Source organism: Musca domestica, unplaced genomic scaffold (genome assembly GCF_030504385.1).
Source record: "Musca domestica strain aabys unplaced genomic scaffold, Musca_domestica.polishedcontigs.V.1.1 4, whole genome shotgun sequence".
Taxonomy (NCBI): Eukaryota; Metazoa; Arthropoda; class Insecta; order Diptera; family Muscidae; genus Musca; species Musca domestica.
This window is the reverse complement of record NW_026712328.1, coordinates 28,975,184-29,002,904: the sequence shown is the minus strand read 5'-3', so window position 1 is coordinate 29,002,904 and position 27,721 is coordinate 28,975,184. Positions and strand designations below refer to the sequence as shown.

Below are 27,721 nucleotides of genomic sequence, written 5' to 3'. Positions count from 1 at the left end.
GGGTATGTTATAGGGCGAAATAGTGTGTGTGGAAAATGGGGCCCTTGAAACAAATGAGAAAGGATACGAAGGGTCAAGGTTGGGTGGGCAGAGTGGAGGAGTCATAACCACCAAGCTCCTTTGCCATGAGTGTGTGTCGTGTTTGTGATCGTGTTGTTTTATTTGTGTTTTCCCCGTTTACATTGATTGTTAGTCCCCTAGGCCTGAAGGTGGAAGGGTTGAGAACCCCCTGAGAGTTGCACTCCTGAGCTAGATGGAACCCCACCTGAAGCACCACTGTAGGCGGTACATAACATTTTATTTAAGAGAAAATTGCGAAAAAAAGAATAGAAAGTCACGGATTTTTTTACAATATTGAGTATTTTATATTTGTTCATCTCTAAAAAGCACAATTTGAAGAATTTTAAATTTTTTTGAAAATTATAAGCAACAAAGTACAAACATTTTTTTACATTTAATATGATTTTTAACATTTGCAGAGGGTCCTTTTTTGCGCCATGCAACAGCGTGGTTTATAAGTTGATGTAAATACGCTGTTATACTGTCATGGCAAAAGAATACAGGTATTGGCATCAACACAGCTGCTGGGACAACGAACTGTCAAGCCAATTTTAAAATTTAAATTTTTAAATGAACAATTATTAAAATCTATAAAAATCGTTAAAAAATAGCATATCATAATTATTTTTGAAAAAATTAAAACAACATTGACATTAATGTTCCCAAGCATTGATGCATCTACCTGTATTCTTACACCATCACTACAGCTAAAATTCCATTAATCAATTTATACATCCCTAATTCGACAGCGATGCCAACCATTTGTCGTTTTGACGTTAGTTGTTAGTTAACGCAGCACGTCATTTTGCTCATTTTTTCCTTTTGAAAAAAATTCTAACCGTGCAGGACACTTTTTTCTAAAATCTTGTAAGAAATAAATAAAACTAAGTGGTAAGTTAGATTGTAAATTATCAGAACAATTGGCGTGCTAACAATACAACATTCTGTTCTACACAATTCTCTCACATGTAACAGTGTTTGCAAAACGACGTCTCTCCCCCCAGAAGGCAGAGAAAGACGAAGAAAAGAACTTTTGTACTTCTTCATGGAAAAAAGTCAATAGTTATGGTGGTGGTGTAGGACTAAAGCTGAATACAAAAACAACCGCACTGAAACTAAAAGCAATCGGAAGAAAATTTGCATAGTGCAGATTTTCTATTCAAATATAACAACGAATTTTCAATTCAACAGAGGGAGTGAGATTTTCATCTTTAATATACAATTTAAACCTCTAAAAGAATAATTAAGAAAAGAAGAGCAGAGTAAAAAACAATGTCAGCTGTTGAAATAATGCAGGAACAAAACAATAATGAGGACCAGAAAGCATGTGGTTCTAGCGATGGGTCACAAACCACACCAAATGCACCTGTCACCACATTACCCCCATCAGAGGGTGCTAAAGAAGCGTCTCAGGATGAAATAATTGCTTTAGCTGATCATTATAAAAACCAGGGAAATGATTATCTTAAGGGTGAGTGAGAATAGCATGACTGGCTAATTATAAATTACTAATGGCCGAACGGCTTACAAACTCAAATATTTATACGCAAGTTTTCTATTTTATACAAATCTTTTAAAGATGGTAAATATTGAGATATGTTTATAAACACTTTGGTAGTAAGGACGATGAGACACTGTTGACTTGATAATTTTCCCAAATGCACGTGCGCTGTTAGTGCCCATATTGTGGCCCAGCTGATTCTAACATAAAATTATTACAAAATTACGAATCTGTTATGGAAAAAATCATTGTGCCATATAATCCTACGTAAAAAATATATATTCATTATCCGGTCATTATCATAAAGTTTTAAGACATTTATTGGATGGTTCAAATTTTTTATAAACGATAAAGTATCTATGCCTAGAAAAGAATATCGTTATGTTGACTGTTAGTCATCGTCCAGATGAAATAAGAAAAGGAGGATCTAGCAATTTAGCTTAAAGTGAGCTTTAAGTTTTAATTATGAAAAAAACTATTGGTGTGTAGATTTTATAAAAAAGGAGTATTCAAAACTCATAATATGAGTAAACGAAACGAACTGTATTTGGAATCATTGGTATTGGTTGAACGAATGGAGCTGGAACTTGGCTATTTGATGTGAAAATCACAGTTGGAACACGAAGTTTACATAAAGAGATTTAGGAAATGTACCATTAGTATGCATTGTAAGTGTACGAAAGAAAGAGAAATGAATAGAAAGACAATTATCTAGTAAGAATAATAAGTTCATTCTAGGAAGAAATGAGAAATATAAGGAAAGGAGAAATATGGAAGCGTGGAGAACAAGAACAAAAGATTTTTAGAATAGTATAGGGATTGCTAATTAGTAGAAGATGATGGGATCTATGTATGTCTGAGAAGAAAGTTAGAGTTTCTATCCCTCACCTGCCAAATAGTCGATGTATCTTATTGGATAACATGGGACATGAGCAAAGTAGATGTTCAATCATAACTACCTCTTAACATAGTCTACGGAAGTCAGGAAAACTTTTGTCCCACGTTGAGGTCAGATATCTGATACTGTAGTGACCAGTCAGTATATTCACCACGATTCTTAGATCAGACCTACTAAATGATAGAAGGAAGATTGCCGGCCAGGTGACTTTATATGCCCTGCCATCTTCTCCACCTACTTCGATGAGAAATTTCTCGAAGAAGCTAATCTAATAGGTTATTAGTGGTTTAACAATCTCACCAAACGACTGGGATCCACCTCGAGCTAATTTACCGCCACTTGTTTTATTACAATATTGCTTTCTGCTGGAACCAAACAAAGCAGGGTAAGTTCTTGCACTTTTTGGCATTTGAATGGCTTTATCCCGAGCTCATTTTTCAATATTTGCCGAATGGAATATTGCGATATGTTCAGCTCACTAGCCATTTTTCGATCAAGTCGTTTCTTTACTTTTCGAACCATTTTTGCTGATGTTGCTGTTTTCTTCCGTCCACTTCCTTGACGTCGGGCTACGCTACCAGTATCACTGTAACGAGCGATGGTACGAGAAACAAAAGATTTATTCACATTTAAATGCTGGAGTGCTCTAACGATAGCTACTTGTAGTTTTCTAGCAAAATATAAGTAATTTTTTCTGGAAAATTATCAACAAAATGCTTTTGTACGCTTGTAAACAATATAACGAGCTGTCACTGGAATAATTTTAACAACTGTCGGACGACTGGCTTAGAAATCACAGCAGTCTGAAGTTGTTTGCAGTTGATTGCCAGATAAAAAACTCCCACATCTCTTCTGATCTGTCACTGCTATGCCTTTAAATGAGGCAAATGTCCAATCATCCTTTTTCGGGCGTTCGAGAGCGAATGATGTTGCAATGCATTTTCTACTTTTTCCGCTTAAGCTCGCCAACTGACTTGTTTACCTTCTGCTGTGACCTCATGATTTTTAAATTCTTGTTGGTTGAAGACTAGCTCCATGTGGCGGTTCTGTCCAATTAGCCGGTTTTGAAGGTCGTAGATGCATCTTCCAGCAAGTGTTTGAAGTTTAAAAAAATTAATGGATATAACACCTCCTTAGAAACATAAATGTTTAATGTGGGTCAGGTGAGGGAATGGTTTTAAAGATCCTAGCCGAAATTTTAGCGATTTAGGTCAACTGGAATTGCTACAATTTAAGTTCTCGATTGGTGAATAATAAAAAAGTTCGGTCGGGTCGAACTTAACGCCTTTTAATCTTTCTTTCTTTTTCTATTGACAACTATAGCATATAACAAACAATTTTTAACATTTCTAATCAAATATATTTTAAAACTTTCATTCAATTTCCCGCATGTAAGCATATCTAGCTGCAACATTACTAAATTTTTATTATCATTTTGTCATTGTAACCAATTTCAAAAAAAAAAAAAAATATTGAACGCTATTATTGCATATTTATTGTCCGTAAAGCTAAATGTTTCAGTTGCATTTATTTATTTCGATAGATTGCCTCAAGATTTGTAACATGCTTGATTGCCATTCCAAAAGATTTTCCTAAACTTAAGTGTTGAAACTTGAATTATGTATCATTTTGAGGTTACAAAAAAGCCAAAAAGTGATCAAATTCCAAGTTCACCAAAAAAAAAAAATAAATAATAATAATAAATAGGTGTTATTCTACTGAACGATTTGATTTAGATGAAGTGGTAGTTGACATAAGCTACTTTCCTATTTCTAGAATATATAAATTGGTGTGTGTTAAAACCCGATTCAATTAATGAATTTTTAAACAATACCTTTTTATTTAATCGAGACAAAAATGTGTCTTAACAAATCTTAATATTTTTTATGGTTTCTTACACGGCATTTTTAATTCAATTATAAAAGGAATCAAAGGCCACTGCAAATAAAACAAAAGATCTAGTAAGCCATAGCTTAAAATCAAACTACTGGATCAATATCATTTTTATTTAATAGCGGTTGGCATTAATTAGCTGGGTCTTCATATCATCAATTCAGTTTTTGTTTCTTCAAAATATTGAATTCCGTCGATATAAGATCATATGAGCCAAGAAATCAAGTTGCAAGGAAATATAAGCAACCCATAAAATTAAAATAGGATTACTGAAAAATCATATTTCAGACCTACATAGCTTCACGGGTATTTTCTATAAACAATTGAATGTTGTTGAACGAGTGTTGTGGCAAAAGCTCGAGTCTATGATCCAAAAGTACCCTCTCGGCCTTCCCTTAATATAGGAATAGGAATATCTTTTAAATAACGTTTTATTAGCATGTTCAAAAAACCAAAACAACTTCATTCCCTTTTGACACTAAGAAATTTTATTTTGATATGAATATTACCTAAATAACACCCTAACAGAAGGCTATTCCCTCCCAATGTTTTATTTTTATTTAATCTTTTTTTTTTTTTGCTCTTTATTTTTTTATAGAAAAGGATTTTTCGAAAGCTATTGAAATGTACACCAAAGCCATAGAATTAAACCCCAATAATGCTATTTACTATGCCAATCGTTCATTGGCCCACTTAAGGCAGGAAAGTTTTGGATTTGCTTTACAAGATGGCATTTCAGCTGTTAAGGCTGATCCAACATATCTTAAAGGCTATTATCGCAGAGCGGCTGCTCATATGTCTTTGGGTAAATTTAAACAAGCGCTTTCTGATTATGAATATGTGAGTATAGCGACAAACAATACCCTACAATCCATCAATCAGCCTCTGCCATTTAATGTCACATTCACCCATTTTATTTGAAAACACTATCATAGGTATCGAAATGCCGTCCCAATGATAAAGATGCCAAATTGAAGTTTACAGAATGTAATAAAATTGTAAAAATGCGGGCATTTGAAAGGGCCATAGCAGTTGACAAGCCGGAGAAAACCCTAACTGAAATGTTTAGAGAATTTGAAAATATTGGTAAGTAGTTTTTATTGCTTTGTATAAATCATAATCATAAATCAACTCACCCTTTCTGTAGCAATTGAGGAAGATTACACGGGACCTATGCTCATAGATGGAAAAGTTACTTTACAATTTATGTTAGATTTAATGGAAAATTATAAGCAACAAAAGAAATTGCATCGTAAATTTGCTTATAAGGTAAGTGTTAAAAATTTCCATTTTATATTTGAATATACCAAGGCTTCTGAGACAAATTACATGGTGAGATAAAAAAACTGCAACAAAGTCAAACGCAATAATTTTTACCTTTTTTTTCAAATTTTATTGAATGAAAGCAAAAGATGTTGGAAATGGCATCAAATTTTAGAATAAGTTTTGACATTTCGCATTTATTCTGATGCTGCGGTCGATTAATACGAGCGGAGAGCGACCATCGGCTGTTATGGCGGCCCACACCATCACCATGACCGGCGCTTGAGTTCTGGTAGCCAACCGAAAATGCACATTTTCAGCTGACCTCTTTGGCAAGTAAACACGATCATTTTATTTGTTTAAAAACTGCTGGACAACGAATGATTTCTCATCGGAGAAAACCAAATTCGGCAGTTCACCACTTTTGGCCATGCGAAGCAACTTATTTGAGTCTATTTTGTTTCTGTTGCGGTATAAGTTCTTGCACTTTTTGGAATTTCAATCGCTTAACCCCGAGCTCATTTTTCAATATTTGCGAATGGAACATTTTTCGGCCACTGCGAAGCGGGTTTCGATAAAGTCACTTCTTTACTTTTCGAACCATTTCTGCTGATGTTGCTGTTTCCGTCCACTTCCTTGACGTCGGGCTACGCTACCAGTATTACGGTAACGAGCGATGGTACGAGACACAAAAGATTTATTCACATTTAAATGCTGGATCGTCTAATGATAGCCACTTGTGGTTTTCGAGCCAAATATAAAGAAATCACACTATCACGCTTGAATTCCATCACGAATGCTTTTATACGCTTGTAAACAATATAATGAGCTGTCACTGGAATAATTTTAACTGCAGTCGGACGAGTGGCTTAGAAATGGCAGCACTCTAAAATTGGTTGCAGTTTTTTTGATCTCAGTCAATATGATGTTATAAAAAGTCTATTAAATTCTAACTTTTATTTTACAGATTCTTTGCGATATTGATGCTTATATGCGTACCCAAGATTCTATGGTAGATATTACGGTACCCGGTGACTCCAAATTCACAATCTGTGGTGACATTCACGGTCAATTCTATGACCTTATGAATATCTTTGAAATTAATGGTCTGCCATCGGAAACTAATCCGTATTTGTTCAATGGTGATTTTGTGGACAGAGGCTCATTTTCAGTGGAATGCATATTTACATTATTTGGTTTTAAATTATTATATCCCAATCACTTTTATCTTTCACGAGGTATTTATTTACAATATAAATAGTTTGGTAATTTATAAGATATAGTTGTGTAAAAACAACAAATTTCAGGTAACCATGAAAGTATAAACATGAATCAAATGTATGGCTTCACTGGCGAAGTCACAGCTAAGTATACCAGCACAATGGCTGATATGTTCACCCAAGCTTTTAATTGGCTGCCACTGTGTCATTGTATTAACAATAAGATACTTGTCATGCATGGCGGTCTCTTCTCTAGCGACGATGTGACTTTGAAGGATTTGCGACGCATTGATCGTAATTGTCAGCCACCTGAGGATGGTTTAATGTGTGAACTGCTATGGTCCGATCCCCAACCATGGGAAGGCAGGGGTCCTTCAAAACGCGGCGTTGGTATACAATTTGGTCCCGATGTAACTGAGGCTTTCTGCAAACGCAATAATTTAGACTATATTGTACGATCGCATGAGGTGAAAAATATGGGCTATGAAGTAACACATGATGGCAAGTGTATAACGGTATTTTCAGCACCCAATTATTGGTGAGTATTTTTTAAGATATTTAAAATGTTAAGTAATTGTTATTTTTTTATTGTCATACATTTCAGCGATGCCATGGGTAATCAGGGTGCATTTATTACAATTAAGGGCAATGATTTAACACCCAAATTCACATCGTTCAAATCTGTGGTAAGTTGAATTAAGCATTAATTTTGACATCATTTAAAAAACATATTTGAATATTAGGATATTTTGTAAATATCTTCAAATTATACAGTACAAAATGTAAACCCCTATAAAGAAATAACACATTGATGCAATACAACCTAAATGAATCTAATTTATTTTTACTATATTTTTCTTAATTACAGCCTCATCCCGATGTCAAACCCATGGCATATGCAAATAGACTAATGAGTTTATTGGCGTAGTCATTTTAGTCTTGTTGTTATCTTCTCTTCTCTACGGCTCTAATGTTTTCCAAAAACAAACCGATTTGTAAAACATACGCGCTAATGTAATTTTATACAATAAAGATAAACAAATCATGCAACAGCAGCATAGCAAGTCACGCAAGGATGTAACATCCTCGAAAAAACTTGTTTCTCTATCTCCCGCCCTCTTACTTGTCCCTCTCAACTACACTAGCAGTCAGAACAGCAGCGACGGCAGCAATAACAGCTATTTTAACAACATAGCAAAAGCAACCAGAAGATTGGTAGTTTACAACGCAAGCTTTACATCAACTATGAACAAACTTAACAGCATACAACAATCCCGGCAACAGAACAAGTTATTTAGTCATCCGAACTTTGCAATCAGAAGAAAACAAAAAAATTATAAATAATATTCTTTATAATCAAAAGAACAAAAAAAAGAAAAGGAAATTGTTTAAACATTTACATAACTTTAATTACTCGATAAGATTTTGTTTCTATTTTCTTGTTTGATTTGTTTGTTGACTTTTTACAAAAGCGTATTATTTTAAGCATGTTTTTTTCTTCATGGTATATTTTAAAAATAGAAGTCGAAGCAAATTTTTATTTGATGCCATTACTTTTTGTTGTAATCTATTTTATACTCCTTTTTAAAGTTTTTTTTTTTAATTAAAAAAAATATTTTCTCAATAAAAAATAAATTGTACACATTTTCTGGGAAATAAAACAATATTCTCCTATTTGGCTGTAAATAAATAATTCACCATTCACAAAAGCTATTTTATATTTATACATATAAAATGTGGTATCAAAAAGAAAGCATAACCCTATTTCTGACCCTTCACAATCATGTCTCATTAACAAAACCGAAAACAAGTACTATCCCATTTAAGGTATTATGCATATATATATACACACACATAATATATATACATATGATGAACAATAAACAAAAAAGAACATCTTAAAATATTTTTATCGTAAGAAAGAAAAGACATTTATTAAATAAAATGAAGAGATTTAGTCAATAAAGAATTACAAATATCTTCTGTAAGAAAAGGAATATTTTAATTTATAAAGCATATATACCTGCGTACATTCAAAATAAAACTACAAACAGCAAATATAGAGCAATTACTAAAGTGTAACAAAACGAAATGTGTAACACAGAAAATACCATCAACATCATCATCATACTATGTGAGAGTAAATCCAAAAATATGTATTTAATAAATAAAGAAAAATTTTTATGAAATGAAAATGTTTTTTTTTTTTTAATCAAAATCACCGTGAGATGAAAAAACTGCAACCTACTTCAGACTGCTGTTATTTCTAAGCCTCTCGCCCGACAGCAGTTAAAATTATTCCAGTGACAGCTAATTATGTTGTTTACAAGCGTACAAAAGCATTTTGGGGAGCATTTTCCATAAAAAAAAAGGATATTCGTGATGGAATTCAAAAGGAATTCGTGATGGCTATCGTTAGAGCACTCCAGCATTTAAATATGAATAAATCTCTTGTGTCTCGTACCATTGCTCGTTACCGTGATACTGATAGCTACCAACATCAGCAGAAATGGTTCGAAAAGTTAAGAATCGACTTGATTGAAAGCCGCGTCGCAGTGGCCGAAAAATTGTTCTTGCGCTGAACATATCGCAATATTTCATTTGGCAAATATTGAAAAATTGGCTCGGGGTAAAGCCACTGAAATTCCAAAAAGTGCAAGAACTTATATAATAATATTCGGCATTTATTCTGATGCCACGGTCGATTAATACGAGCGGAGAGCGACCATCGGATGTTATGGCAGCCCATACAATCACCATGGCCGGCGTTTGAGTTAAATACTACAAATAATTCTGGACTACGTGATCCATAGCAGCAGCTTGGTCCATGTCATTGTCCAGAAAGATTTCCTAGTGATGTTATGTAACAAGCAAGTGTTCGTGTTGGATCTGTTGCACATGAAGTCGTAGTTTTTGCAGGCAAAACCCTGATGATGAATAATGAGGTAGGTAGTAGTTTTGAAATAACTTTGATTTAATCCAAAGCAGAGTTATATGGTCCAGCCCTAGGATCTCGTAATAATTAATCGGTTAGGTTTTTCAATGCATTTGGGTATGTTTTGGACTAGTTCTTGTCTCTTATGGACCACATTTTACACGCGTGTATGGTGTAGTCATATTCTTTACATGGTTACATACTTGTCGACATATATACTTTGAAAAACTGTGCTATAAAAATCACATAAAACGTTTTTTCGTAGCATGTTTCAAAAAATAAAAATTGAAAATAAAAACTTTTAGAAAAGTTGCAAAATCAATCATATTTAAATATATTTAATTATTTTTTTGGAATTTCGCACAAAATCATAAGTTAAAAAAAATATACATAAATATTAAGTCCAACGCGTTTGATCTCTTCAAGAAATGAGGTAAGATAAAATTGACATTAAAAAACTAACCATTTAAACTCTTTGTATAATCCATTTTTAACCTATTTCACAAACATATGCAGTGCAGGAGAACGATGTTCATCTTTGGATCGAGGCATGCGTCATAAACCATCGAAACCACCACGGTATATACCTGGTAAATCGCCAAATCGGTCGCCGACAAGAAATCAATCATGTAGTCCGCAGCATGTGCCAAGTTCTCCAGAACCATTTCGTTATATGCCAAGTCCTGGTACTTTGGTCCATACGCCGTCTTATGCATTGGGTCGTTATAATGCCCACACCGAAGACATATTAACCAGACCCGAGGAACATTTTTGTAAGTAGTTTAGAAAAATCGTTGCCCATGAATTGACCTATTATCAGATTTGTTGTTCCTATTAGTTTTCTATAACAAATCATATGGGCCTTCCATGTGAAAACCTATTAGTCTTCATTGAAGAGAAATATTGTTTTTTTTTTTTATAAAAAACAAGTTAAAGAATATCAGTCGGCTTAGTCGACAGATGTATACCCTCAACCAATGTTCTATCAGTCAAATTGTTGGCCCTCTATGGAGTAGGATCGGAAGGAATGGACCAATATTTTTCGCATCGGGACTAAATAAATATGATATAAGAATATTGCGATGTGCCAGGTTTGGACTATATTTGTAACTTTCTTCACTTTATATGAGATATGCGATAATTTCTAGAAAATGTTGAAATGTGCGTGACGTACAAGATATAGTCGACCGAAGTATTACATTTTTCATGCAACATCTAATATATATAAAAATTGATATGGGCAAAATTACAAGAAAATCGAACATTTATATCCAATTTATGGGAAATCATAAATTTCCATTTTCATCTCAGGTTTGTTGTTGAGAGACATTTATTTAGATATAGCAAGTTGTAAAGAATCGCTGAGTTGTTTCACAATTTATGACAGATACATGGTATTGAAAAGTATTGAAAATTGTGACCTTTTGTGGGTGAGGTACCAGAAGGGGTTCGCAGGTATATATAATCTTCACAACAGACCTTGTGTTATCAAAAATGTTTGTACGTGTGAAATTTGAAGAGAGTTGAATGCTTATTTCGCCTTCTTCGAGCGTTTTGTTTGAACCCGTTTCAACCCTATGTGGGGCAAGTATCAAAAGAAATGGTCCGATCTCTACCATCTTTATAACAGATATTGTGTTGATGGATATATTGAGATGTACCAAGTTTGGAATGGAATCGGATGTTGATTTCGCTTTTTATGAGCTTCATAAATATTCAAAATTTTGATCCTTTGTGGGGGAGTTACCGGAAGAAGTGGTCCGATATATCCCATCTTCACAGCAGATCTTTTGGAAATAATGAGATGTGTGAAATATAAAGAGATCCTGATGGGATTTGGGATTTTATAAACGTTTTGGTTATTCAAGTCTTTGATTCTTTATGGGGGAGGTACCAGAAGGAATGTTCCGATCTCTACCGTTTTTATAACAGATCCTGTGTTGATAAAAAATATTCTAAATGGAATCGGACGTTATTTTCGCGTTTTATGAGCTTAATGGATATTCCAAATTTCGACCTTTTGTGGGGGAGGAGTGGACCGATATATTCCATCTTTACACCAAATATTGGGTTTATAAAAAGATTGGGATGTGTGAAACATTAAGACAATCGGATTCTTACATCACATTTTATAAGAGTTATTATTATTATTAAAAATGTTTACCCTTTATGGGGGAGGCACTTCTTGGAGTGGACCGATACTATCCATTTTTGCACCTGACCTAGAACTGATGCAAATATTAGGATTTGCAAAGTTGGAGCACAATCGGATTATTGCGAAAATATATTTTTTTAATATTTCGACCTTTTGTGGGAGAGGTACCAGAAGGAGCGAACCGATGTAATCCATCTTAACACCAGACCTTGGATTGATAAAAATATTGGGATGTGTGAGATTTGAAGACAATCCGACTCTTACATCTCATTTTATAGGAGTTGTAATTCTTCACCAGAAGGAATGGAACGATATTGCCCATCTCCGAACTCGATCTAAGTTTGACAAAAATAAGTTTGGACCAAATCGGTTACTCCCTTCGAGAGTTATCGTGCGCACCAACCAGACAGACAGACGGACGGACATCGCCAGGTCGACTCCAAATGTCTTGAAATGAATTTGGTCCAAAGAGACCCAAGGTCTAAAACTGTTATTGCGGATAAGGCACGTTTTATCGTATCAAATGATATATACCCTCTCTAGCCATATGGCTGAGGGAATAAAAATAATGGGCTTTTGAATGAAGGTTTAGGTTTTCTTCTCTTTTGAATGAAGAAGAACTCTTGGTCTCTTCAAGACCAATAGGTTTTCTAAGAAATTATCTTTTGGTTTTCTATAACACCTGTTGGACTTCTACAGAAGAAGGGATGTTTATTTGTATTCTAAGAAAATATAATTAGCTTATTATTTGGTCTTTCAATTGAAGACCCTATAAAAATCAAGAAGAGAAAAAAACAGATCAGACCAGACGAATATACCTCCCCATAAAATATCAGCGGATATTCTCATTCAAGGCTAATATGAAATATGAAGGAACTATAGAAATTGAGAGCCTCCATAATGATCTTTAAGACGTCCAAGAAAATGTCTTACCTATTTAAATTAGCTTATCGCTCCAATATGATTCTCAATGTTCAGGCTTTGCGAATGGGTTCATTAGAATAGAATGAATGAATCTGCGTAGATTCTAAAAAAATACTATCAAGTGAGATAAGGTCTGAAGCACTTAGATGAGATTTTTGTATCCTACAAATCTTAAAAAAATTTCGCGTTTCCAGTCTTATTTCTTCACCCAATACCAAATTTGTCATTCCGTTTGTTACACCCCTCGAAATATACATTTTAGACCCCACAAAGTAGATGAAAAAACTGCTACAAAGTCAAACGCCATAATTTTTACTTTTGTTTTTAATTTTTTAAATGAAAGCAAAAATGTCGGAAATACTATCAAATTTTAGAATAGGTTTAGATTTGTACGAATTGATCACCTTTGGCACGAATTATGGCCTTCAAACGGCCAATGAAACCGTCACACGCTGCCCGAATTTTGCTCTGACGTATTTTGGCCCATTGCCGGCGAAGCGCTTGCTTGAGGCGATTGATTGGGTATATTAGCTTTGTCATTCCGTTTGTAACTCCTCGATATATTCATAATAGTCCTACAAAGTATATATATTGTGGACCAGCGTAAAATTCTAAGACGATCTAGCGATGTCCGCCTGTCGCTTGTAATCACGCTATCTTTCGAACGTATTGAGGTAGAAGGCTAAAATGTTGCATACATGCATAGTTTACCAGTAGGCAGGTTAAGTTCGTAAATGGTCCATGTCGTTCCACGTTTTCGTATAGCCCAAATTTAACGGTACCTGCTGAAAAATTATTTCAAAATTCGTATATGAAGTTCGTAATGGGTACTACAGCCTATGACAAAAGTTTTTGTATGCAGGTCCACGTCTTCGTATAACCCCCATATGACGGTACCTCCCGATAGTCGGTATTTTGATGATTTCAGCAAGTTGAAGTTCGTAATGGGTACTGCAGCATATGACAAAAGGGTTGATGTCTTTGTACAGTTCTCATATAACGGGTTTCAATTAAGTGGAAGTTTTCAGATTTTTTTCTTTAATTTCAAGTTTCTTTCAAATGGTGGAGGGTATTAAAAGTTCGGCCCGGCCGAACTTAGCTGCTTCTTTACTTGTTCTCCCTTAAGTCATTCTTGCTATCGTTCTATTCTTTTACAATAGACGACTATAATGATCAAATAGATAATCAACTTGCCAAAACTCCTCTTCGAGAACCTTCGCATGGCATCAGAGGTCGTCGTCGCATTGAAAATTTACCCGAAGAATTACTCGAAGAATTTGAAGAACCTTCTTTCTACGAACCACCGGAAAATGCTTCATTTGATGAATTAATGTGTGTCTTTCCTAGTCCGGTGGTTACCGGTGCAAGAACGCCTATGACAATGGAACCCAGTAGCCCCAAGACAAAATCACCTGTCACTAAAAAAGTTCAGGCAACTATAGAGGAGGTGCCAAAAAGTGTTTCAAAGAAAAAAGTCGTGTCCTCCAAAGGACAACCTAAACAACGTCCCGTTCAACATCCTCCCGATTATATTGATCCGGAAGATGCGGCAGCAATTTTGCTAGCACGCCAATTGGCTGGCCTCAAAACAAGTAATCCCAAACTACTACCAAAACGAAGTACACCACCAGGAGTCAAAACTCTTCCGGAGAAAATGGCATCTCCGTCTCCTCTACCCACATATGAAGGAATTATAAGGAGGATGGAAGCTATACGTGCTGCGGCAAATGCAAAAAAGGCTGAAACTCCTACAAGAACGCCAGCATTATTGTCAACTTCTGTACAGGATCAGTTAGACGAATTTGAAACGTTGGAGCAATTATATGAGGCCCAACCTCTACAATGTCCCAGAGATGCCGCAGAGCCAGGTTCTGAGATTGGTCATTCATTGGTGGAACGTATCGAACATTTACAGCGTCAACTTTTGGATTCCCCTAAACCACCAGCAAGTCCCGCTTTTGAGTTACCACCTATAATTCGATATTATGATTTACTGAGGCAACAAGATGCATTAGCCAAAGCCCAAAGATTGCAACACCCAGAAGAAGAGCATGGGGTGGAAACGGACTCATTGGAAGTTGATGTTGATTTAAACGAAATACAAAATATAGCCGATTGGGAATTGGCTGAATTGTCTCAAAATCTCGGTCCAATTCCCGAATCGCCGTTAAGAGAGAAAACTCCCAAACGGCAAGATATTTGCATCCCAATGTCCCTTGCAACACCGAAGGTACCAGAATACTTGTTATCCCCTAATTTATTGGCAGATTTCGATTTGGAAGAAGATCATGATATGTCCTTGGTTAACATTTCAATGCCAGCTGAAGTCTGTCTACAAGATAGCTTTGTCGATGAACCGAGATTGGATGATGTAACATCGCCAGATCTAGATGACTTATCTATATCTGTACCAGAAGCACTACAACCTGATTATCCCTTGGATTTGTCTAGTCAAGAGCAAGATAAATCATCGGCAGGATTCTTAACTTCTGTGGTTGGGGCGGTGGTGGATAAATTTCGAAATATGTTTGTTGGTTCTGCCTCAGAGGGAGTTGAAGATGAACAAAAGGCCACGGAGGTTGATCGTACTATAAATTTAGACTCTTCACTTCCAAATATCTTTAAATCTACTCCACCGCCAGCAAAACCTATAACTTCCCAAAAATTAGAAACAGTTGCATCATGCCCGCCAAAGGCCAAAGAGACAAGTCCAGAATCGCCAATTGTTATACCCACAGATCCCATACATCCCAAAGATTATAAAGCTATGGTAAAGAGAGCCCAGCTCATACATAAACTCAGGGCCAGAGAGGCAGCTAAAGCCAAGGCGCAGGTTGAAGTTAAATCCGAGAAAAAGCCTGAAATAAAATCCACGATACCAAAAAGAGCTCCCGCACCCAAGAAACGCCCAGTGAAAAAGAAAAGCCAAACAGAGTCTCCACAAAAAATATATCCACCGGGTGAATATCCTCCGGGCTATGTTGAAGCCGTGGCCCGGGCCAGACTATTGGCAGGCTATAAAAATAGATCTGCCCTTTTGAATCCTCAAAGGGCAGCTAGGTTGGCAGCTTTAAGAGCTCAAAAAGAAGCCGAACAAGCAGCCGAAGCAGCTTTGCCTCCCGTCGAAAGGATGAAGAAACGTATTGCTCGTATACGGGAAAAAAGAGGAAAATTATCCACGCTTAGGCCTTCCATAGATACCTTGGCAACTCTGGAGGCAATAAGGGAATCTTTACCCAAACCCGAAATACCAAAACCTCCTGGCCAGGGAAAATGGAAACCTATGCCGCGAAAACTTAAAACCGGCGATGAGGTTTTTTCTAAACAATACCAAAGAGCTGTGGAGCAAATTCAACCCATGACGCCCATTAAAGAAGAGAGCTTTGCCCAAGGAGATTTAATAAGCTTCTCACCACTGAGGCCGCATGAAATGCGTTTGAGATTGGAACATCTTAAGAAGCAAGCGGAGTCTAAAGCCATTTCTAAATCGCCTATAAAGTCAATTGAAGAATATGAGGAAGTCCAACCATTTCAGTATACTCCCATAACCTTGGATAGTCCGGAGAGACCTAGAACGAAAGAAACCCTCAGGGAAACAGTTACAACTAGAATTGATGACCAAAGTGGGTTGGAAGAGAGAATTCACGAGGAAATTCTGGAAACATCCATTATCGATAAGGGTGAGGTGCATACAACGACTAAGAAAATTACAACAAAAACTGATGCATTCGGAAATATAAAATCCCGTCAAGAGGAAGATGTTGAGAATATCGACGCCATAGGGGTTCCAGTTTTTCTTGATATTTCGGATACAATGCAGGCGCCACCAGATAGGGATTCAGTATTACCAGGACCCTCAGAGTTAATAGAGAAAATTCGACAACAGGCTCAACAAAGACTTCAAATGGCACAGCCAACCCCCTTCCCAAGACCAATGGAAAGTCCTCTGAAAATTCCAATGCCCACAGATTTACCTGATGAAGATATATTTGAAATCGATATGCCGCAAATGGATTTTATTTCACCCATAAAACAAATGCCCATTTCGGCACCACCAGCTACGGATCCAACAATACGAACACCCTCGGAGTTAATAGAGAAAATTCGACAACAGGTTCAAAAAAAACTTGAAATGACACTACCAATCCATGTTCCAAGGCCCATGGAAAGTCCCATGAAAATTCCAATGCCCACAGATTTGCCAGATGAAGACATATTTGACATTGATATGCCGCAAATGGATTTAGTTTCACCCATAAAGCAAATGCCTACAAGTCCACACCTACAACAACCAGCGGATGTTTCCTTACCATATCTATTTCCTGACAGTCCACAGAGGATTAAATCCCCACACGTTTCCCCCGAAAAACCTCAAAAACCCATATGTCCTGTCAAAGTATTAACGCCCGTTGTGGAACCCAAGAAAGAAACCATTATTATACCACCATACCCTAAAGATCCCAAAGACTATGTTGGAATGGTGAAACTGTCCAGAGCTTTATACCAACTACAAAAACAAAAGGAAGCCGAGGGGGCTGCGTTGGCAGCAAAACAACCTCCTGCGGCTGCTCCTACCAAGAAACCGTTAAGTAAAAAACCCAAAGTATCCAAAGAAAAACTGCCTCCCAAAAAGAAACCGCCCAAAGAAATCCCGCCTGATGAATATCCCGCAGAACCCCCTCCACTACCAGCTGATTACGTTGCTGCGGTGGCAAGGGCCCGGCAACTGGCAGGTTTAAAAAATACTACAGCATTACTTAATCCCGCATTGGCAGCAAAAATTGCTGAACAAAAGGCTGCAGATGAAGCAGAATTGGCAGAATTTGAAAAGCTAAGTGCCTTTGGACAGATTCAAAAGAGAATGGAGAAACTAAGAAATATTCCCGAGAAACGAAAACTACAACCGTCTGCTGAAGTTTTAGGTATGATTGAGGCCATACGTGCTAATTTGCCGGAAATAGAAGCAATAGAATCTGAAACGCAAGAAGAAATGAGAGAAAGGCCTGTCTGTCCAATGTTATCACCAGAAGCAACAGAAGCATTGGCACGAAAACCCATGGAAAGTACAGATAAACAGTACACGTCCCTAAAACAATTTGAAGACTTGGAAAGGCAATTACTGGCTTCCGAAGAGGGCAAAACTGTAGTGGGTGTCACAGATACATCATTGAAAGAATTTGAAGCTTTACAAAGGCAAATGGCAGCCTATCCTAAAGACACTTCTTTGGATGAATTTGAAGCTTTAGAAAGGCAAATGGCAGCCTATCCTAAAGACACTTCTTTGGATGAATTTGAAGCTTTGGAAAGGCAAATGGCAGCATGCCCCATAGATACCTCATTGGATGAATTTGAAGCTTTGGAGAGACAATTAGCAACCTGCCCCAAAGATACTTCCCTTGAGGAATTTGAGGCCCTAGAAAAGCAAATGGCAGCATGTCCCAAGGATGCATCCCTAGACGAATTTGAGGCCCTTGAAAGACAGTTAGATGCCGATGACTACAAAAAACAAGTAGCCAATGCATATGCCAAGACCAGAGAAACTCCTAAGGGAATCGCAGGCTACCGTAGAGTCAAAAAGAGAAATTTAATGGATGAAATGACTGAACCAAGACACGATCCAGAATTTTATCAACAACTAATTGGAGAATTTGTTCAACAACATCCAAAGGAACCACAGCCAAGGAGGATAAAACCATTTGAAGATCTAATTATTTCAACACCCTTAAGTGCTAAGGAACGTTTTCGCAGAATCAAAGAAGCTCAAGCTAAACAGATTTTATCCAGCGAAATAAAAACACCCAAAGGTTCTCCAACACCAATTGCACTAACTCATTATAGTCCCATTACTTTATCAAGTCCAAGTGGTCCACCATCTGGGGATAGGTCTAGTGTTACTTTGGCAATGAAAACAATAGAACGTAATGTACCTTTGGTCAATCTTCAAAGTCCCGACCAACCTCTGCATTTTGGAAAGCAATTCGCCCAACTTGAAGACATGCCTTTGGATGATATCGAATATGAGGATTTGCCCACATTTAGGGATGTCTCTTTTGATAAACCATTAACGCCACCACCAAAACCAGCGGAACTTATTGCCAGAATCAGGCAACAAGTACAACAGCGTCTGCGAGAAGAACAAATGGAAGAGACCATAGTTCCACCACCGCCTCATACTAAGTTTCCTGATAACCTACCGGAGGAGGAGTTACTTGAACTCAGTGCTCCATCTTTTGCTCAGACTCCAAAAACCGGAACTCCCAAGAGGCCAACAACACCCAGACATTCCTTACCATATGTTTTTGGTGAACCACCTGCAGCCACTCCGGTGGAGGCTAGAAAAACACCCATTACAATCCCAGAACCTGAGTCTCTGCCGAGTCAAGTTACGGAAACTAAGCCAGCGACTCCGAAAACGACTATTGGCCAAATATTTCCACATAATTACCCCAAAGAATATGTGGCCATGGTTAAGAAAGCCCAGGAAATGTACAAATTACAACAGAAACAAAAAGAGGCTGAAAAAGCAGCGCCTAAAATTAGGCCACTTTTATCGAAAGCCCCTTTGAAAACCAGAAAAACTGAGTTAAGGAAAAAACTTGGCCAAAAGAAAAAAACAACCGGACAAAAAGCCGACAAGAAAGAAGACAAATCTATGGAATACCCTGAGGAGTTGCCACCACTACCTGCAGATTATTTGGCTGCTGTGGCTCACGCTCGAAAGTTGGCTGGCCTCAAAAATACCACAGCTGCACTAAATCCCGAAATTGCAGCAAAAATTGCAGCAGAAAAGGCCAAAGTTGAGGCCGAGGCTGCTGCCTTTGAAGCTATGACTGAACACGAAAAACTAAAATTCCGTATGGAAAAATTGAAACAGAAACCCGGATTCAAGGTGACTACAAAACCAACAATGGATCAACTGGCTTTTCTGCAACACATGAAAGAAGTGTGTCCTCGTGCGGCAGAAGAAAGTCAAAGGGAAGCTATTGTCGGCGAAGAGCCCATACAAGGTGTAATGTTAACTCCAAAATTGGTGCAAGATGGTCGGGATGAAACTTTTGATGAAATGGCTGAATTTGAAAAGCTCGAACAAATAGAATGTCCCGTACGACCAATGCCCGCGGCAAAGTTAAAAGACACACCGGCATTGGAAATCCAAGACTTAATAACAAAAATGGAGCAACAACAACTGGGCACACCTTTGCCACCTCAAGAACGTTTCAAACAGCTTTTGGCCCAAAAACAAGCTACACCTATTGCCCCACAAACACCGCAACTTAATGAATTACCAATAAAGCCTTATAGCCCCATTTTGCTCAGGCATTCACCCACCACTCCGAAGAGAGTAACGCTTAGTGAAAAAGCAACAACACAAATCACCAAGAAGGGTCCTGACACCATTAAGGAGATGATGCGAGAAACTTCTGAAATAGTGAATGGAGAATTGCAAGAAACTAGCGAACATATTACCACAGCCACAGATTCTCTGGGCAACATAATCTCACAAACTAAGGAAACCAAAAAGTTTATAGGCTTTGATACACCAATAGAGGCGGAACCCCTAGAAGCTGTCGATGAACCAAGTTTCCTTGACATTACACCCGTATCTCCCATCGAAGCGCCACCCAAGCCCAGAGACCTAATCGAAAGAATACGCAAAAAAGTTCAAAGTAGACCGCCAAGACCTGAAGTACCAATGGGCCAACTTATAGAATTGAGAACACCACCGAAAGCGCTGCCACTACCGCAAAATGTTCCCGACGAAGACTTACTGCAGATAACTCTGCCAGATTTGCCAAAAACTCCTCCTACAAAGATGACCGATGATTTAAGAAAGGCAAGAAAATCTCCGGAACGTGTACTGAATGTTTCGCTTCCTGAAATGTTTGTTGAGACACCAAAACAATGTAGGGGTCTCACATCCCCCCAAACGGAAGATTATACCCTGGAAGCGCCACCATTACCTGATGATTATGTTGAACAGGTTGCCAAAGCCAGGCAGTTGGCGGGACTGAAAAATACCACTGCTGCCCTTAATGTAAAAACTGCAACAAAATCTGCAGATGAGCTCCACTTTGCCAAGCTGATGACAAAAGTTGCTGAAATGAGGAAGCAAGGGCAATTACGACAAACGGAAGATTCCATAGTACAATCAGAGGAGGCATCTTTGGTGTGCCCCAAGGCAAAAGAAATTTACGAGGAAACACCCAAAACTCGTTTGAAGAAACTGAAGGAATGGGCAGCAAAGACTTCTAAAGAAGCAACTGAGGATCGCATAGAACCCAAAACACCTAAAATTGATGAAATTCCCTATGAACCTATAACCTTGGAAAGTCCATGGGTAAAAGCTGGAGAAGCATGGAAATTAGATGCAAGTCGATTTAAAGAATTACGGGATTTAAGTGCTCTCATTGATCTGGAAGAGCCAAGTTTTCTTAACAAAAGCCACGAGCAATACTCCCCACAACCAACCCCATCGCGTTTGATTGCAGAAATACGTCAACAGGTCTATGACCGTTTAAGAGAGGAAAATATCCAACAAACCATTGTAGACGTATCCCAACCTGACCTTAGAGATGCATCAATGCCTAGAGAATTATTTAGTTATGATTCGCCACAGCATCATATCCATCGTATGGCAAAATCAGAGGTAGATATTGGCGATATTTCAATGCCAGCTGATTTGAGCATAGTTGGAGGAAAAACACCAGATTTCTCAGAAGCTGCAATTGGCGACATATCAATGCCTAGCGGACTTTATAGTTCTTCTTGTGCCCAACAGGATGCCCATGTCGTAGACAAATCTGAGCTGGATATTGGCGATATTTCCATGCCAGCGGATATGAGAAGAGATTTAAGAATGTATTCACAATTGCAAAACTTTCGAATTCATAATATATCCGAACCTGCCCTGGGAGACATATCTATGCCTCCTGAATTATATAGTATTTCTTCTCCACAGCGAGATGCCTATTTACCAGATAGATCAGAGTTGGATATAGGCGATATTTCCATGCCAGTGGAAATGAGCAGGGATGAAAGAATGCTATCGCAAATTCCCCATCCGCAAGATATCTCAGAAGCTGCTATTGAAAACATATCAATGCCCTCCGAACTATATAGTTTTTCTCCTTCTCAGCAACATGCATATTTAGCGGATAAATCAGAGGTTGATATAGGCGATATTTCAATGCCAGCTGATATGACCAGAGACGATAGAATGGTATCGCATTTACAACAGTCCCGTCTACAAGATATCACAGAAGCTGCAATTGGAGACATATCAATGCCACCCGAATTATATAGCTTTTCATCACCTCCACGATGTGAATATGTACCCGACAAGTCGAGGTTGGATGTAGGCGATAGGAGAATGGTAACGCATCTACAAAGATCCCGTTTGCTTAATGTATCAGAACCTGCTCTAGGCGACACATCAATGCCACCTGAATTATATAGCTTCTCCTCTCCACAGCGGAATGCTTATTTATCGAATAAATCTGAGGTGGTTGATATAGGCGATATTTCAATGCCAGCGGATATGAGCAGAGATGGAAGGTCCCACTTGCACGACATATCCGAACCCGCTCTAAAAGATATATCGATGCCACCTGAGTTATACAGCTTCTCCTCTCCACAGCGGAATGCCTATTTACCGAATAAATCTGAGGTTGATATAGGCGATATTTCAATGCCAGCGGATATGAGCAGAGATGGAAGGTCCCACTTGCACGACATATCCGAACCCGCTCTAAAAGATATATCGATGCCACCTGAGTTATACAGTTTTTCATCTCCACAGCGGAATGCCTATTTACCGAATAAATCTGAGGTTGATATAGGCGATATTTCAATGCCAGCGGATATGAGCAGAGATGGAAGGTCCCACTTGCACGACATATCCGAACCCGCTCTAAAAGATATATCGATGCCACCTGAGTTATACAGCTTCTCCTCTCCACAGCGGAATGCCTATTTACCGAATAAATCTGAGGTTGATATAGGCGATATTTCAATGCCAGCGGATATGAGCAGAGATGGAAGGTCCCACTTGCACGACATATCCGAACCCGCTCTAAAAGATATATCAATGCCTCCTGAATTATACAGCTTCTCATCTCCACAGCGGAATGCCTATTTACCGAATAAATCTGAGGTTGATATAGGCGATATTTCAATGCCAGCGGATATGAGCAGAGATGGAAGAATATTATCGCATTTACAACAGTCCCATTCGCAAGATATCTCAGAAGCTAATATTGGAGACATCTCAATGCCTCCTGAGTTATATAGTTTTTCTTCTCCTTCTCGATGTGCATATTTTCCAGATAAATCTGATTTGGATATAGGCGATATTTCAATGCCAGCTGATATGACCAGGGACGGAAGAATATTATCGCATTTACAAAGATCCCGCTTGCATGACATATCCGAACCTGCTCTAAAAGATGTATCAATGCCTCCTGAATTATATAGCTTTTCGTCCCCACAGCGGAATGCCCTTTTACCGAATAAATCCGTGATGGATATAGGCGATATTTCAATGCCAGCTGATATGTCCAGAGACGAGAAAATGGTATCGCATTTACAACAGACTCGTCTGCAAGATATTTCAGAAGCTGCAATTGGAGACATATCAATGCCTCCCGAATTATATAGACCCTCTTCTCCAGAGCGATGTGCGTATTTGCCGGACAAATCCGTGGTTGATATAGACGACATTTCAATGCCAACTAATATGAGTCGAGATATAACGATGTTATCTCATTTACAGAGCTCCGGCTGGCTAGATTCTCCACAGCTGATTTCACCTCCAACAAGGCAAAAATTTGCCCAGGAAATACCCGTTTCAATAAAAAGAACACCTTTGCGTTCAGTTGATAAAAGGATGCAAATTTCCTTTACTCCTCGCGCTGTCACAGCAATACCTGAAGATTCCTTAGCCGAATTTGAAGCTCTTGAAAAATGTGAAAGAGAAACACCTACCACAGGGAGTACACCTCACTATCTACCCAAGACTCGCATCAAAGCACAAGCAATTCCAAGATCTTCAAAAGGAAACGAACAAGTACCAACCGTAGAAAGAATGCAAATCTCACTAACACCTCGAACAAATCTAAGTGCAATGCCAGATAATTCTCTGGCAGAATTTGAAGCACTTGAAAAATGCGAAAGAGAAACCCCAATGATGAGGGAAGGAAAACAACAAAAGAAAACACCTTTAAGCTCAAGCAGAAAATTATCCATCACACCGACTATACCCAAATTAATTCCAAGGTCTCCTGTTTCACACAGACAAACACCACTGGGAATAAAGAAAGTACGTCGTGGCCACAGACTACAAATGTCCTCTACTCCTCACTCAATTAAAGAAGATTCTCTGGGCGAGCTTGAAACCCTAGAAAAATACGCTGAGAGTACACCAGTGTCAAGAATGCATCGTAGTCCATATCGAAAAATTCCCAAATCCAGCGAAGACAAAAGAATGCAAATGTCCATAACACCACGTACAGTGGACAGAATGCCCGAGGAGTCCATGGAATCACAGGAATTGGCCGAATTTGAAGCTCTCGAAAGGCAAGGAAGGCAAACACCGTTGGCACCACGCATGACCTGCCCTATACCAGATGAATCTCCTACATTGGCCGAGTTTGAAGCATTGGAAAAATATTCCCAGGGCACACCTTTGGCACGCATGGCCCTTAGCCAAAATCTGAAGAAAATAAAAGCCAGGGAAGCCGAATCACATGCTGATAAAGAACGGATGCAGATGTCCATAACACCACGTACAGTACCAAGAATACCAGAGGAGTCCATGGAATCACAGGAATTGGCCGAATTTGAAGCCCTCGAAAAGCAAGGTGGACAAACTCCTTTGACACGGTCAGATTATAAACGAATGCAAACTTCTATGACACCACGCATGACCTGCCCTATACCAGATGAATCTCCTACATTGGCCGAGTTTGAAGCATTGGAAAAATATTCCCAGGGCACGCCTTTGGCACGCATGACACTTAGCCAAAATCTTAAGAAAATAAAAGCCAGGGAAGCCGAATCACATGCTGATAAAGAACGGATGCAGATGTCCATAACACCGCGTACAGTACAAAGAATTCGAGATGAGTCCATGGAATCACAGGAATTGGCCGAATTTGAAGCCTTCGAAAAGCAAGGTGGACAAACACCTTTGACACGGTCAGATTATAAACGATTCAACACATCCATTACACCACGTGTAACCTGCCCTATACCAGATGAATCTCCTACATTGGCCGAGTTTGAAGCATTAGAAAAATATTCCCAGGGCACGCCTTTGGCACGCATGACACTTAGCCAAAATCTGAAGAAAATAAAAGCTAGAGAAGCGGAATCACATGCTGATAAAGAACGGATGCAAATGTCCATAACACCACGTACAGTACACAGAATACCCGAGGAATCCATGGAATCACAGGAATTGGCCGAATTTGAAGCCCTTGAAAAGCAAGATAGACTAACACCTCTAATATTATCAGTTAAAACAGATAGACGAACATATATGACACCACGCATGGCATGTTCAATGGCCGCAGATCCTTTCAATAATACAGAGCTTAGAGAATTTGAAGAGTTTGAAAAAAATGCCATGACAACGCCTGCCTCCTCTAATCATGACAACATAAAATCAAAAGCAAATCTAATCAGACACTTGGCAAAACAAAAAATGCAAGTTTCCATAACACCACGCACACATTGTGCATTATCTGCAGCTTCGAAAGAAGAGGATGCGGAATTTGAAGCTCTAGAACGGTATGCTTATGCAGGAACTCCCGCAACACAAAGTGATGGTAAAGGAAATCAACGAATGCATATGTCCATTACACCCCGCATGGCAGACATAAACATACGAGAGAGTTCAATGGAAGCTGCGGATATGGCTGAATTTGAAGCTCTCGAAAAGGGTGCTATGGAAACACCCACCATCGGAACCACAAAATCACCAAGAGAACATCAAAATGTTGTAAACTATAGTGCTGTACAATCACTTGAAAGAGAGCCAATGAAGAGAGAGCAATGTAGACGCTAAGCTTAATAACATTTTGTAAATATTAAAAATTGTATATTTGTGTAAAATTGTGTAAATGTGGAACGTATATGAATTGCAAATAAATTGAAATAGTGTTTCAATACAACATGCTGTCCATTATTATTTTGGCGCCCAATAGTTTTGAAATTATGAACTGAAGAATAACCAATAAGTAGTAATCTCTGCAGTTCTCAGTTTCTACTACTTACTACACAAGCTTTTTACTAGTAATAGTACAATTAAGAAAGTTTAGTCATGCAATCATATGTTTACATTTTTTTTTTCAAAATTATTAACTTGATCACATTTCATTGTCATAATTTTACCCTACAACACTTTGTGTTGGGAGTATTATAAGTTTGATTGGACCAAAAATTATGTAACACCTCGAAATATTGATTTCCCACATAGTACATGTGGATCTTAATATCTCGCTGAGCTGAGTCGATCTACCTATGTATGTCTGTTCGTCCGTGTTTCCGTCTGTCCATGTTAATTTGTAATCACGCCACAGGTCGCAATTATGGACCGATCCTCACGAAATTTTGCATGGAGGTGGGGTTTTGATCAGAATATAAGCCTATTGCTTTTGGAGATGTTCGCACAATATTTGGGGCGCGGAAGTTTGCATGGAGCTAGAGCTTAGGGCTGGGCAGAAACCTTCCAATTTGGATGGTCATCGGGTAACATTTAGTGGGTGTAATAAACAATAAAGGCCAAATTTTTTATTAAACCGCAAATATTTTTAATACCGGAGAAACCACAAATAGACGAAAAGGTAAATTCTGACCGTTACGTAGATGCTGATAGTAAATACATAGACAAATGAAGATATAGACAACGAAAAGTTAGTTTTGTTTTTTTTTCCAGATGGCTCTCATCATGTTTTGCATAGTCAACATGCTGATTTACGCGTTCAAGCCACTCGACTTCGAAAACACATTTTATCGTTTTTCAAGAATTTCACTGGAATATTCCCATATTTTTCGATGTCATCACGTACTTTTCACATTTCTTTTATTATAAAATAATTTTCAGCTGACAAATATCCTACAGTTTTTATTATTTTTAACATTTTTGAATTGAGTGACTTCAAAATTCCCACTCAAACCCCTGAAACGATATGGACGACATCTGCTGATCCGGTTTTTTTCGAAGATAAACGGTGAGAGCATTTCGTTGTCTATATTTTCATTTGTCTATGGTAAATATATCGGATATATGCACCAAATACTGAAAAAATGTCGGATTTTGCCGTCATCGGATAATATTTAGCGGGTAAAATAGACCATATCTTTTTTATTGAAAAAATTCAAAATTTTTCATTAAACCGCGAATATTTTAAATCCCGGCGAAATCCAAAGCCATGACAAGGTTACTTCTGATCTCCACATTGATGTTAAGATCCAACAAATCGGATATATAGCAAAATATGTGCGATATATGTCTATCAAAGAAGATATGCTTGAAAGATCTCTTATATGTCGAGAACGGCTGAACTGATTTCGACAGTTCTCATTAATTCAGAATGGCCTCTTGGCAGGGAAGAAAAAACGTCTAAAAAAATCGCATAAAAATGTCTCTCTAAAGATGAAAATATTGATTTTGTAAAATTTTCTCATATTTTTTCAATTTTGTCATATTTTTTTGGCATATTTTCATTTTGAATTAAACATTTGGTAATATTTCTACAGCTAACAAAACTAAGTAGTTAGGATATCAGGATATCATATACAGATCGCATTTATGGCCTTACGAAATTTTGCATGGGGATAAGATGAGGGTCAGAATAGACGCCTACTCTTT

The 27,721-nt window shown here is 37.9% G+C and overlaps 2 protein-coding genes across 2 annotated transcripts; both read left to right on the top strand.

Annotated features, from left to right (window-relative positions):
- Positions 1–796: 796 nt before the first annotated feature.
- On the top strand, positions 797–9,030 carry LOC101899974 (serine/threonine-protein phosphatase 5). The gene is made up of 9 exons (XM_005182492.4): positions 797–951; positions 1,036–1,531; positions 4,951–5,192; positions 5,288–5,438; positions 5,500–5,621; positions 6,583–6,853; positions 6,923–7,373; positions 7,440–7,521; positions 7,704–9,030. Exons 2-9 carry the CDS (start codon positions 1,333–1,335, stop codon positions 7,761–7,763), a joined length of 1,578 nt encoding a protein of 525 aa, XP_005182549.1. The 5' UTR covers positions 797–951; positions 1,036–1,332; the 3' UTR covers positions 7,764–9,030.
- Positions 9,031–10,081: 1,051 nt separating this feature from the next.
- Positions 10,082–26,021, top strand: LOC101900845 (uncharacterized). The gene is made up of 3 exons (XM_059126824.1): positions 10,082–10,203; positions 10,287–10,543; positions 14,010–26,021. Exons 1-3 carry the CDS (start codon positions 10,199–10,201, stop codon positions 25,913–25,915), a joined length of 12,168 nt encoding a protein of 4,055 aa, XP_058982807.1. The 5' UTR covers positions 10,082–10,198; the 3' UTR covers positions 25,916–26,021.
- Positions 26,022–27,721: the final 1,700 nt, after the last annotated feature.